A 14,019-nucleotide genomic window follows, 5' to 3' on the forward strand; every position below is an offset into this window, starting at 1 on the left:
GAAAATATTCAAGCCTCAAGTTGTAATAGTGAAGGATTCTATGGGCAAAATATTAAACGATGCAGGAAGCATCAAAAGAAGATGGAAAAAACACACAGTCATTATACCAAAGATAATTGATCGATGTTCAACCATTTCAAGAGGAAGCATATGATCAGGAACTGATGGTACTGAAGTAAGAAGTCCAAGCTGCACTGAAGGTACTGGTGAAAAACAAGGCTCCACGAACTGAAAGAATATCAATTGAGATGTTTCAACAAGCAGATGCAGTGCTGGAGGTGCTCACTCGGCTATGCCAAGAAATTTGGAAGACAGCTACCTGGCCAACCGACTGGAAGAGATCCATATTTATGCCTGTTCCCAAGAAAGGTGATCCAACCTAATGTGGAAATTATCGAACAATATCATTAATATCGCATGCCTGCAAAATTTTGCTGAAGATCATTCAAAAGCGGCTGCAGCAGTACATCAACAGGGAACGGCCAGAAATTCAGGCCAGATTCAGAAGAGGACATGGAACCAGGGATATCATTGCTGATGTCAGATGGATCCTGGCTGATAGCAGAGAATACCAGAAGGGTGTTTATCTGTGTTTTATTGACTATGCAAAGGCATTCGACTGTGTGGATCATAACAAATTATTGATAACATTGCTAAGAATGGGAATCCCAGAACACTTAACTGTGCTCATGAGGAACCTTTACATAGATTGAGAGGCAGTTGTTTTGGACAGAACAAGGGGATACTGAGTGGTTTAAAGTCAGGAAAGGTGTGCATCAGGGTTGTATCCTTTCACCATACCTATTCAATCTGTATGCTGAGCAAATAATTCAAGAAGGTGGACTATATGAAGAATGGGGCATCAGGACTGAAGGAAGACTTCAACCACCTATGTTATGCAAATGTAACAACCTAGCTTGCTGAAAGTGAAGAGGACTTGAAGTATTTGCTGACGAAGATCAAAGACCACAGCCTTCAGTATGCATTACACCTCAACGAAAAGAAAACAAAAATCCTCACAACTGGACCAATAAGCAGCATCAGGATAAGCGGAGAAAAGACTGAAGTTGTCAAGGATTTCATTTCTACTTGGATCCATAATCAACACCCACGGAAGGAACAGTCGAGAAATCAAAAGACGCATGCATTGGGCAAATCTGCTGCAAAGGACCTCTTTAAAGCGTTGAAGAACAAAGATGTCAGCTTGAAGACTAAGACGCGCCTGACTCAAGCCATGGTATTTTCAATTGGATCGTATACATGTGAAAGCTGGACAATGAATAAGGAAGAGCAAAGAGGAATTGATGCTTCTGAATTGCGGCGCTGGAGAAGAATACTGAATATGCTGTGGAATGCCAAAAGAACAAATAAATCTGTCTTGGAAAAAGTGTGGCCAGAATGCTCCTTAGAAGCAAGGATGACGAGACTGTGTCTTACATACTTTGGACATGTTGTCAGGAGGGATCAGTCCCTGGAGAAGGACATCATGCTTGGTAAAGTAGAGGGTCAGCGGAAAAGAGGAAGCCCCTCAATAAGACGGATTGACATAGTGGCTGCAACAATGGGCTCAAGCATAATGATTATGAGCATGGTGTAGGACTAGGCAGTGTCTCGTTCTGTGGTACACAGTGTCGCTATGAGTTGGAACTGACTCAACTGCACCTAACAATAACACTTGGAAAGCACCACTAAATGCTATATTTCACTTGACTCTCTTAATAGTTAAGAAATGTAAGTGGTATTAATATTATTCTTATTTTACAGATGAGAATACTCTCAGACAGGTCCAGTTGACCAAAATCATAGAGCAGCATTGACAGAGTGCACTATTCTAACTAGGTTTATCTGGTTGCAAAGCTGCCTCCATTCTGTGGTCTTCATCTACAACTTAACACACTGAATTGCTATTACTTGTTTGCCTTTCTACACTCCCTAAACTCATTTATTAAATGTAAGAATTCTCTTATTCGTTTTTTAATCTCTAACATTTAGTTAGTACCTGGTAATAACAAAAACTACCAAATCCACTGGCATTAAGTCAATTCCGACTCATAGTGACCCTACAGGTCAGAGTAGAGCTGTCCCATTAGGTTTCCAAGGAGTGCCTGGTGGATTCAAATTGCCAACCTTTCGGTTACAGCCGAGCTCTTAACCACTATGCCACCAGGGCTCCACCTGGTAATAAAGGTGATTAAAGAAATTATGTTCAAAAAATGAGGAAAGAGAAAAAACCTGTGGTGGGGGAGGTGGTATGGGGTAGAAAGAAGTATCATGGAAGTTAAGGGAAGAAAGAGTTTTAAGAAGGTAAGGGCAATACCATGTTCCAGGAAAGATAAAGAATCAGTAAAAGACTTAGGATTTGGAGATTTGGTCTTCTGTAACTTCGAGAAAGTAGTTTTTATAGTGCAATATTGGAAGTAAGCCAGTATGCAACAGGATATGGGTGAGTGGTGGCTAGATGAAGTTGTTTAAAGGAGTCTCAAAGTAAAGGAAAGCTGAAAAAGGATGGTAACTTGTGTAGGTAGAGTTGAAAGTTCTTGCAGCATAAAAGACTTAATTATCTTTGCAGGCTAAAGAGTAAGATGTTGAAAGGAAAAGGAAAGAATCACCAATAAAGAAAATTGGAAAGAGGAAAAGATGGATGCAAAGAGAGGGCTTAGTCTTGCAAAAGGGCAGCTCATATTTGCCTGAATTTGTTTCGGAAAGTAGAAGGTACCTCTATATACTGGAGAGGAGCAAGGTTTAGGCTTGTCCTTCAAAATAAGGGAAAAAAACATGAAATAAGCCTGGGGAGAATGGGACCCAGTCAAAAAGAGACTTTTTTTTTTTTTTTTTGGCTTAAAAAAACACTATGCATGATAGTTAAATTGATTGGTTGTCGAACGCTTCAAAGGCCAGAGTAGCAGGGACGGGGTCTGGGGACTATGGTTTCAGGAGACATCTAGGTCAACTGGCGTAACGAAATACAGTAAGCAAATGCTCTGCAACCCACTTTGGTGAGTGGCGTCTGGGGTCTTAAACGCTAGCAAGCAGCCATCTAAGATGCATCAATTGGTCTCAACGTACCTGGAGCAAAGGAGAATGAAGAACATCAAAGACAGAAGGTAAATATGAGCCCAAGGGACAGAAAGGGCCACATAAACCAGAGACTACATCACTCTGAAACTGGAAGAATTAGATGGTGCCCAGCTACAACCGATAACTGCCCTGACAGGGAACACAACAGAGAATCCCTGATGGAGCAGGAGAACAGTGGGATGCAGACCACAAATTCTCATAAAAAGAGCAGACTTAATGGTCTGATTGAGACTAGAGGGACCCCTAAGGTCATGATCCCTGGACCTTCTGTTAGGCCAAGACTGGAGCCATTCCTGAAGCCAACTCTTCAGACAGGGATTGGACTGGGCTATAACACAGAAAATTATACTAGTGAGGAGTGAGCTTCTTGGCTTAAGTAGACAATGAGGCTATATGGGCAGCTCCTGTCTGGAGGTGAGATGAGAAGGCAGAGGAGGACAGGAGCTGGCTGAATGGACCCGGGGAATACACGGTAGAGAGGAGGAGTGTGCTGTCTTATTGGGGGAGAGCAGCTAGGAGTACACAGCAAGATGTATATAAGTTTTTGTATGACAGACTGACTTGATTTGTAAACTCCCACTTAAAGCACAACTAAAAAAAAATTGATGGGTTGTATTGTAAATTTCTCCCTGAATTTGCACCAGCCTCAAAGTTTGGGAAGTACTGTCCTAAGAAACAGGCTCACCACTGTCTTATGAAGCAAAATTCAAGAATTATAACAAATACAATGCACGCTTTATAGAAAATATTTTTCATTAAAAAAACTTCTCATACTTTAGAAAAATGGTTTCATGAATGTATTTCATGAATGTTGCAGAAAAGTCACTATAAATAATATGAATTATATTTTCCATTTATTCAAATACAATGATAATGTATTACCTAAAGAGTAATTTCAATAATACTGACATGAAAGTGTAGGAGAAGAAAAAGATACCTTAATAATATTCTGGAGTACTTTTTCATTCACCACTGCTTTGTGACATGCTGTTTTTTGGTATAAATCCACAACTACTTCTAAAGATCTTTCAGCAAATGGTACATAATTCAAGGCTACCCACTCCGCCTAGAAAGTAATATTTTCACATGGAGTTATAAAAAAAGGGGGGAGGGGAGAGAATTAATCATGAAATCATACTGTTTTCAAAGAAAAAACTTCTTCGTCTTAAAGTTTAGGCCTTGGTTTTAGGTCAGATTGTACTACATGCAAAGTTTTCAGAGAGATATGTATTTCATGAAAGTAATTTTCAGCCACGCAAATATTAAAACTATTCAAATAAGTACATAGAGCATTCTATCATGAACTGGGAAAGATATATTTTATTTGTTGCCAATAGGTTAGGACAATTTTAGGAAATTTATTAACTCACCGGTGCAAATAGTTGGATCTATTGTGATTCCATTGTGTTGCAGGACAAATAGAATGAGAAAAGTTAATACATATTAAAACTACTTTTAGGACTATGTAAAATTAAAATTTTTATGTTGAGTGAACAAAATCAGCATGGCATGCATTTAGAAATTATTTTTTCCTTAAGTCAAACCAAAGTTAGGATTTGGCAAGTATGGCTATTAAAATTTTTTATGTAAAATCCAACTAAATATCACACCAGTAGTAGAGAACTTCTTATTCAGTATATAACGATTTCTTCACCTTGCATTACAAGCATCTATTTTAGGTAAGATTAGATTTGAAGATTTAGAAGCCATTTTGTGGTGGGATGGGTTAACCAAGAAAGACATACAAAGGAACTTATATTTTTCAAGAAAAATTTACTGCAGAGTAACATTAAAGGTCAAATTTTCTGGAGAACCACTTGAAAAACGGAAAGTCAAAAACGGAGAAAAGGAACACAAAAGTGGTTTTCACAAATAATATTTCTGTTCAGCTTAAATTGTTAACAGAATATGAAAATTTATTTGTGAATGAAAAATTTCATTTTCCAAGATAATCAAAGTCCAACTGACTGTATTTATAAGCCATGAATAAATATAATTTATAGTAAATCACCTGATTATATTTTGCATTTGCAATGTGCTTTGTTTCCAGTTGTCCATACTGTGGAGGCTTACAGGAGAATTCTACAAATGCTAGTAACTGATCAAATATAGCTGGATACATTATCTGCATATTTTCTGGTCCTACACAGATGGCCTGTAAAGGCAAAATATGAACATTAGAAAAGATAATCTGAACTCCATTAAGTTCTTTTCTTTATGTTTCCTTAACTAAAGAATCTTAAAAACTGTCCTATTTTACCACCACAGCCATTTAAATTACTCTTAGATAAAATGTGGGCTGAAATGTGTTAATCAGCTACAAAATGTTTTTTAATAGAAAAATGTGATTTATTACATAACACAGTGAAAAAAGTGCAGGCACTTAAAGTCCCAACCAGTCCTGAGGTTCTACAACTCGATCATTCACTAATACAGCCCATTAGACCATTAAAAATGTTTCACTGACCAAGGTGATACTGGCTTCTGTTTTAAGTGATACTAGTTCTTTAAAATGAAACTGATTTCTGCACCATGATTTGTCGACTGACCTTAACAAATAATCACGTATATCACAGGTCAGAAGAGTAAGTCACGTATGAAAATTTGTTTCTAAAAGAAATACCTATATTAATATTTTAACAGGGCAGTACAAGTTTAATATTCAATGTATATAACTATACATAAGACATGGAAAGAAAATCAAAGTATTTTTAATATAAACTAATAACATTTTAATTAATAGCTTCTCAAAATTTATTAGTTTCAATAATTTGATAGAAACAAAGAGTATAATTCATATCCTGACATTACAGGATATGTCACAGTTACTACAAACATGTTGAAATAGCTGCATAGTTACTTCAAACATGTTGAAAAGCACTTAAATCTTATCTGCTTTTATTTTTTCCTAGCAATAAATGCATTTTCTCCTCTCTTCCTTTTGTACTTTCCTGTTTTAGTGTTTATTTTTTCTCTATGAGAAAAACACTTAAGGACATTATTTATGGAGTGTCTAAAATACAGTTGTGCTTTACAAAATATAAAGCATGATCACTCTTCGCTTGAGAAATCATTTGGGGTCCCTCAAATTACTAAACTCAAAGGATCTGAAAATTTTAAGAAATTTATTTTAAAACATGTATAGCATTTATGTTTTTATGCTATCCATGGCTTTTCAACTTATCAGATAATAAATTTTATTTTTTCTCAAAGAAGATGTAGCCATTTAGTCATAAGTGAAGTTTTAGATAAAGCTGCTCTGACATCTAAAGATCTATCTTAAGTATGAGCAGCACTAAGCAAAGTGTTTATATAATTACACGTGTCAAGAGGCAGAATAAGGACAGCTTAACATCACCTCAAAATATATGGTTATTTTTCCCAGAAATACTGAGTGGAGAATCTTGAATGGTGAAGTTATACAGCCTAAAAAATTCTCATAAATGACTGCTTCTAATAGTTTCATTTTTTAAATTAAACAGCTGCTGGGTTTTCACTTAGAAGTAAAAAACTAATAATTATATGGAAAAGAGGCTGGATTACCCTAAGTGGATTCTTTTATTTTCAAAGATTAAAAAAAGGACAAAGCTTGTGGATACCTTAGGAAGTGAAATATCAAATTATCTGAAAATATTTTAACACTGAATAACAACTTTGACTATACATTTTAACTTTTAAAGGTCATTTCTTTAAAAAAAATTAATAGTGTTACTAGCAGCTGATTTATAAAGCAATTCTGAGATCTTAAAATGCATATGATGAAGATAGTAAGAGCTAACATTTACTGAGTATTTATTTATTTGTGCCTGGCACTAAAAAAAAAAAAAAAATTTTCTTTTTTTTTTAAGTACCTTAACAAATATCACCCCTATTAATAGCTGTAGATTTATTTTCATTTTTTAGATAAGGGAGCTGAAGTACAGAGATATTTAAAAACTTGCCCTTCGAATGTTTTGGTGTGTATATTTTCACAATTAAAAACAAACAAAACACTTGCCCACATTAAGTAGAAGACAGGGCTTCGTTGTAAAACTCCAAGGGCACCATTCACAAAATGTGATGGCACCTCCTGGAGTATAACTCCAGCAGCCTTGGCCATGGAGGCAGATAGGGGATCTGGCCATCTGACTTCAGAAGCTTAGTAATAAGTAAGACAAAAAGCAGTTTCCTGGCCACAGAACCTAGAATACAGCATATATGGAAAGCTAATAATCAAATTCCCAAGTGCCCATGTATGCCAAAATATCTTGGCAAAAAAGAAACATTAACACACAAGTCAATTTGTTTGGGGTCTAGCCATTTGAGGACTAAGAGAATACTGTGATTGTGAAAGTATTATAACTGTCCAGTCCTAAATAATGTAAGGGTGGACCGAGGAAGAACAAGATAGAGGCCCCTCTTTAGATAGAAAACATGAAATCAGAAATCAAGTTTTTTCTCTAGGAAGGAAAACAGATTTTAATCAATCAAAGTTTTGCTTAATAGCTTATTAGTTTAAGGATAAAGTCCCAAAGCAAATAAATTTTGCTCGTGTAAAGATTTTCCAACACCTGTGGAGGAAAATACAAACACACTCTTATGTGAATAAAATGTTAATTTTTTGTTAGAAATACATAGTAAAGAACCTGTATATTTGAATTGCATTCAAGGTTTGTGAAACATTATTTAGATAATCACATAAGTAATAAAACAATGGCTGGAGTGAAAATTAATAAAAACGCAAAATGATATCAATTGACATAAATGAACATGAAAAAGCTTAAGTTTCAGGCTGAAGGCATATATTGTTTTCAAAGCTATAAAAAGTCTAGAACAAATTCCTGATAGTTGGAATGAACAATTCCACTTGTTATCTTATTGCTAAGGCAGAGTTTTTAAAAAAATGAGATGACATGATTTGTCCCTGCAAAAAAAAAAGATGCAGGGGGAGGGCGGGGAGGTTGTTGTTTCTTCATTGCTTATTATCCTTTAAAAGTTCATAAAAGCCTGAATCAAATATAGGAATGAGAGTTCCAGATTATGGGCATCCCACAAGTCCCATGATTTTCTTTTTCTCTCTGATAGAAAAATTAATTTTTTTTCCTTTCTCTCTAGAACAGTGATAGCAACTTACTTGCATGGCCAATTCAGAGGAAGAAAGTAATTGTTGACATGCTATGTTTCCCCTACCCCCCAAAGATAGAAACAGCTATTTTTATCTCACTTGTGGAAAATTGTTATCTCTACAACTCAAGCTACCTATCCCACTAAAATAAGAACACTAATGAAAAAACTAAGGCTATTCTTTGGCTTCTAAAATACTACTATCCTGCAGGTGGAGAAACAGAGGTAAGATACACAGCCAGTTAGTAACAGCTGAAACTGGGAACAGGTCATTCCTAGCAATGCAACATTTATGGTGCTCCTAAACCTTATGATTGCTAATCGAAAGGTCGGAAGTTTGAATCCACCAACTGCTCCTTGGAAATCCTGTGGGGCAGTTCTACTCGGTCCTACACGGTCCTAAGTTGGAATCACCTTGATGGCAATGGGTTTTTGGTTCATGGTGTGCCACGTATTGCTTCAGGTACTGCAGATGCAAGAGAAAAAAAGGCGGGGGGGGGGCGCAATTCTGGTTTGTATTATGAGTTATAGGATCTTCCCTCTCCTATAAATATAGGTAAGTAGTACATGCTCAATAAATACTTGATAAAAGAAAGAAGAGAGAAGGTAAAGGAAGGGAGAAAAGAAGGCAAAAGAAAGGAAGAGAAGGGAGGCAGACAAAGGAAGAAACAAACAGAGGGAGGGAGGAAAGGAGGGAGGGAGGAAGAAAAGGAAGGAGAACGGAGGGAAGGAGAAAATAAAGGGAGAAAGGAAGGAGGAAGGAAAGAAGTTAGCTTTAGACTGGTTATGCAATGGGGGTTATCTGGAAAAATCCAGGCACCCAGAAGCAGCATTAATGCCACCACTTAGTTTCCCAGGAGTGCCTGGCACTGTGATTATTCTCAGCTGTGCAGTGTTGGGGTGCTGATGATCCACTTATATGTGCTTCACACACAACAATCATGATAATCTAGAATTTATTCCTAAGTATTTTTTTTCATATATAGCAAAGTAAAGAACTTCTAGAGAACTATATGCATTACTGCTTAGATAGCAACTAAAATTACATTACCCTTTAGAGAACATCCTCCCATGGGGAAATTCATCTGAAAATCCCTTTCAGTGCTAGTATTTGGGCATAAGTGATTTGAAGATAACTGTTTTTCTGAAGGCTTTTTCTCTCCTAATATTTCCAATTCATGAAAGTCAAATCTGTTAAAACAAGATCTAAGGACCCTTTCTCAAAATTAGGCTGGTAGTTGGTAGGTTCTCTCTGCTCTAAGAGACATCACGTTAATCCACAAAATTTTCATTTGTTTACATATTGTTCACGCATCCAGCACTTAACAAATGCCTACTATACGTTCTGAGAATGTAGAGGGGGAGAAAAAAATTCTGTCCTCAAAGAATTCACAGTAAAGTGATAAGACAAATAAGAAAACAAAATAATGATGGATTGGACTGGACAATGGATTGGAGAGGGATGCTGGTGAGGAGTGAGCTTCTTGGAACAGGTGGACACTTGAGACTATGTTGGCATCTCCTGCCTGGAGGAGAGATGGGAGGGTGGAGGGGGTTAGAAGCTGGCAAAATGGACACGAAAAGAGAGAGTGGAGGGAGAGAGCAGGCTGTCTCATTAGGGGGAGAGTAATTGGGAGTGTGTAGCAAGGTGTATACGGGTTTTTGTGTGAGAGACTGACTTGATTTGTAAACTTTCACTTAAAGCACAATCAAAATTATATAAAAAAAAAAAAGAAAACAAAACAATGATACAGTGGGAACCATCCAGGAGGGTCACCTCGTTCAAAATGTTAGGGACTGGGAAGGCTTCAATGAGAAAATGAGCTCTGAAGACCCTCTGACCCAAAAAGACTGGAAAGATAAAGGAGAAAAGTAGCACCTAGCAAAAGCCAGACCCTACGGAGCTCTGCAGTCCAGGTTAAGGATTTGGATTTTATACTGAAGGCAACAGGGAGCAGAAAATTTTACTGATAGTTACGATAGCTCTTGCTATTTGCCTAACATTGTAGGATTACAAAGTACTCCTATATGCATTATTCCACTAAGTGCTAACAAAAATATTAACATAAAACTTTAGCCCTGTATAAAAAAATAAGAGGGGGAAAAACCCACTGAGCAAGACGGAAGACTCAAGACTGAACAGTGAGATATTCAATAAATATCTTAAAATGTTAGACTCTCTTAAAGTTTAACTTTCTCCACATTTTGTTTCCCTATACAATGCAACTAGGGTTATAGAGATCTAAGAAGTACTGCTCAGCTAGACTTCCTTCAGAGGCAATTAAGAGGTATCACGTATACTGGAAATACCACTATTCTTACTGTGAAAGTACTCATCATTCCAGCTGGATATAACGCAATCAGTTAATTAGAAGGCATGATTTGCATTACACAACCAACTACACATGTGTGATCAGAAACTAGTTCCATTCTAATTTTATCAGAATGTCATACCTACTTTGTAGGAATAGCTGGTTAATTCAGTTGGCATATTTTTGTTTAGCATTTTGGTGGTTGTGAACTGTGCTAATAATTACTTTGATGTTCTACAAACTCTTTGATTTTGATCTGGTCTTGCTTGCTAACCTGGATTTGCTCAATGACTTTTAGATCTGTCTGTTTTAATAAGTCGTTTTGCAATAACAAAACACACTTATAGCTAAAAACACATCTCTTTTTAAAATTTCTGTGAGAAAATGCTTTTATAAATTTATTCATACCTCTTTTTTTATATGGGCTTCCAAAAACTTCACAGCTAAATTTAAGTGCAGATGAAAAAATATATATATAATTCCATTGCTTATTAATTTTTTACTCATTAAAAACACTTTGCTAAAGTTTTTATCCCAAATATTATATTCTCTTGTGCACAGCTGCATGAACGAACCAAAAATGCTGGTGAGCAGAAACAAGGGGACACAGGCAGCTTCTTAAGGACTCTAAAATAGACTTCAATTACCTTTTTAAAAATATCAGAAAATGACAGGCTTTTAGAATAACTGGATCTTGCAATTCTGAATTTATCCCTCAGTATAAAGTATACACAACACAAAGTATACACAATCTTGATAATCCTGAATTTATCCCAAAATACATATTAAAATAAATCTGACTCCTAGCAACCCTAAAGGGCAAAGTAGAGCTGCCTCATAGAGTTTCCAAGGCTGAAATCTTTACGGAAACAGACTGCCACATCTTTCTCCTGTGGAGCAGCTGGTAGGTTTGAACCACTGATCTTTTGGTTAGCAGGCAAGTGTTTAACCATTACAACCACCAGGGCTCCTAAAATACATATAAAAACCAAAAAACAAAAACAAATCAGACCGTTGCCATCAAGTCAACTCCAACGCACAGAAACCCTATAGGACAGAGTAAAACTGCCCCATAGAGTTTCCAAGGAGCAGCTGGTGGATTCAAACTGTCAACCTTTTGGTTATCAGTCATAGCTCTCAACCACCTAACCACCAGGGCTCTGAAAATACATGTAACTCATTATTCATTGCCATCCAGTCGATTCCAACTCATAGCAACCCTATAGGACAGAGTAGAACTGCCCCATAGAGTTTCCAAGGAGTAGCTGGTGGATTCAAACTGTCATCCTTTTGGTTATCAGTCATAGCTCTTAACCACTGCACCACGAGGGCTCTGAAAACACATATAACTCATTAGTCATTGCCATCGAATCCATTCTGACTCATAGCGACCCTACAGGATACAGGAGAACTGCCCCATAGGGTTTCCAAGGTGCAGCTGGTGGATTTGAACTGCTGACCTTTGGGTTAGCAGCTGCAGCTCTTAACCACTGTGCAACCAGAGCTCCAAAAACACATATTGCAAAGTAAAAAAAAAAAAAATCCAGAGGACTGTTTGCACTATTGCTTAGACAGCAATCAAAATTACATTACCTTTTGGAGAACATCTAAAGCTGTAAGTACAGCTTCCTGTAAGCTTGTCAAAACTGCTTCGGTGTAAGATGGAAGAATAAAAGGGGATGCATCTGAGCTTATTGGGACTGAAACGGCACTGTGCAATATGACTCCCAACTTTTGCAAGTCATCCATGTTGAAACCAGTTTTTATGTGTTGGTAGAGAGCTGGAAATATCTGAATTAAAGCTGTAAGAAAAGGCTGGCTGGGAATGAAAGTTAATTTATCAAAAGTAATAGGAGGCTTAGTGCTTTCAGATCCAATTTTATACCAGGTATTCCATGCGGCCCACCAGAGATTCAAATCTTCAAGCTCAGTATTAACTATGGGTGGCTCTGAGCTACTGTATCTTCCAAGTCTTTCTCCAATGGAATCTGTTCTTACAAAAGGTCTGCTTAGGCCAGGGCCTGATATGGGTCCTATAAGGACAGGTACAGGTATATTAACTGCAGGTGGTGTCTCAGGCTTCTCTGAGTCTCTGACAGGGGATACAATCTGTAAAATCTCCTGGAAGCTTTTCAGAGCAGCCAGAGATACTTCATTGTTTTTGCTGAGTGCTGCTGACTGTATGTGGTCAAGAAGAACATCCCATGCTCTGGAAAAATCTCCTATATTAGGAAAAGAAAAAAAAAAATCTATCACCATAAAAGTGGTATTTTCTCTTAATATGAGACATTTTAAAGTCTATCTGCTTTATTTTTCTACTTAAATTCCCATAGAACTAGAAAAAATATGCTTAGGTACTAACAATGTGAATTAAAATCATCACAACCCAGAAATTCTGAAAAAAAAAAATTCAGATAGGGGTAAAAAGACCATAAAGAAGAGGCTAACAGGTGTATCAAACAATGTTTTGGCCTTAAAAACAAAATTCTATACAATGTATGTATACCTGTTTATACTATTTCTTAGTACTTCTGCCTGAGAACAGAATAAAAACCTATTAAGGTTTAAAAAAAAAAAGGCCTTTTGGTAAGTAAAAATAAATCTATATTTTATTGATGATTATGTTAAGACTTTTTTCATTCTTAAACATACTGGAAAGGTTGAAATACAGTATGATTCATGTGTTTGATAGGTCTAAATGTTTAAAATAAACTATATCATAGGCCATAAAATCTTAACTTTATACTTTGGTTTTCATTTTTAAATAATTTTACAATTGTAGAATTTTCTTAAACATTGCTTTGCCCATAACAGTGTAGTAAGTCACCAGCAGACCAGGAAAAAATGTACCATAAGGAATAAACTGTCTTTTTACAATGAATCTAAATTTGTTTTTCTCATGTGAATCTAAGTCTACTGACCCACCATCAGCAGAGCATGGACTGAATAGTTTACTCATCGGTAGGTGCTGCTTTTCACTGATTAATTCAATCTTTTGCCCTACTCTGTGACCAACTAAACACATTTACAATGAATCTCTCTATGGCCAGGTACAGTTATTTTTCCATGAAACACAGCAAAAATGACCTCGTTCCTATAGCAATCAAACCAAATGCCTTTGTTAGTAGCATGAATTACTACCCACATACTTGCATTAAAATAATGCAAAAATCAGAGAAACTGACATTTTCCAAAGTAGGGTGACATGACTAGGTTATGAAATATATAATCAAGGTTTGAAGACTTTCATTCTGCAAAGGCTATAAATGACTTTCTTTTCTTTTTTAAAAACAGGATAAACCCAAATGCCTGCAGGAAGTATTCAGTTAATCAAAAGCTGGAAGTAAGTGGGGCATAAAATAATAGGTACTACTCTGCCTGCTTAGGACAAACTATAATAGCTGCCCAATTACACCACCTATGCCCCTCCATACTCTCTTTATTAAAAAACTAAGGTATAATTTATATACAGTAAACAGTTCAGAGTTTTGACAAATTACATTTAAAAACTACCAAAACAGCTAAA

The 14,019-nt window shown here is 36.5% G+C and overlaps 1 protein-coding gene across 11 annotated transcripts in view; it reads right to left on the reverse strand.

The window, feature by feature from the left end:
• The window catches only part of MON2 (MON2 homolog, regulator of endosome-to-Golgi trafficking), a 146,925-nt gene that overhangs the window by 57,428 nt on the left and 75,478 nt on the right, over positions 1-14,019 (reverse strand). For 10 of the 11 annotated variants that reach the window (XR_010321818.1, XM_023558375.2, XM_023558371.2 and 7 more), the window contains 4 exons: positions 12,087-12,715; positions 5,090-5,233; positions 4,449-4,466; positions 4,016-4,144 (listed from right to left, as the gene is read on the reverse strand). Coding sequence is in view for 10 of the 11 variants with exons in the window: in XM_023558375.2 (XP_023414143.1) it covers positions 4,016-4,144; positions 4,449-4,466; positions 5,090-5,233; positions 12,087-12,715 (920 nt within the window). In the remaining variant the exon portion in view is untranslated. The remainder of the gene's footprint in view (positions 1-4,015; positions 4,145-4,448; positions 4,467-5,089; positions 5,234-12,086; positions 12,716-14,019) is intronic. The other variant, XM_010598454.3, reaches the window with a different exon arrangement.

This window comes from Loxodonta africana, chromosome 4, assembly GCF_030014295.1.
Source record: "Loxodonta africana isolate mLoxAfr1 chromosome 4, mLoxAfr1.hap2, whole genome shotgun sequence".
Classification (NCBI taxonomy): domain Eukaryota; kingdom Metazoa; phylum Chordata; class Mammalia; order Proboscidea; family Elephantidae; genus Loxodonta; species Loxodonta africana.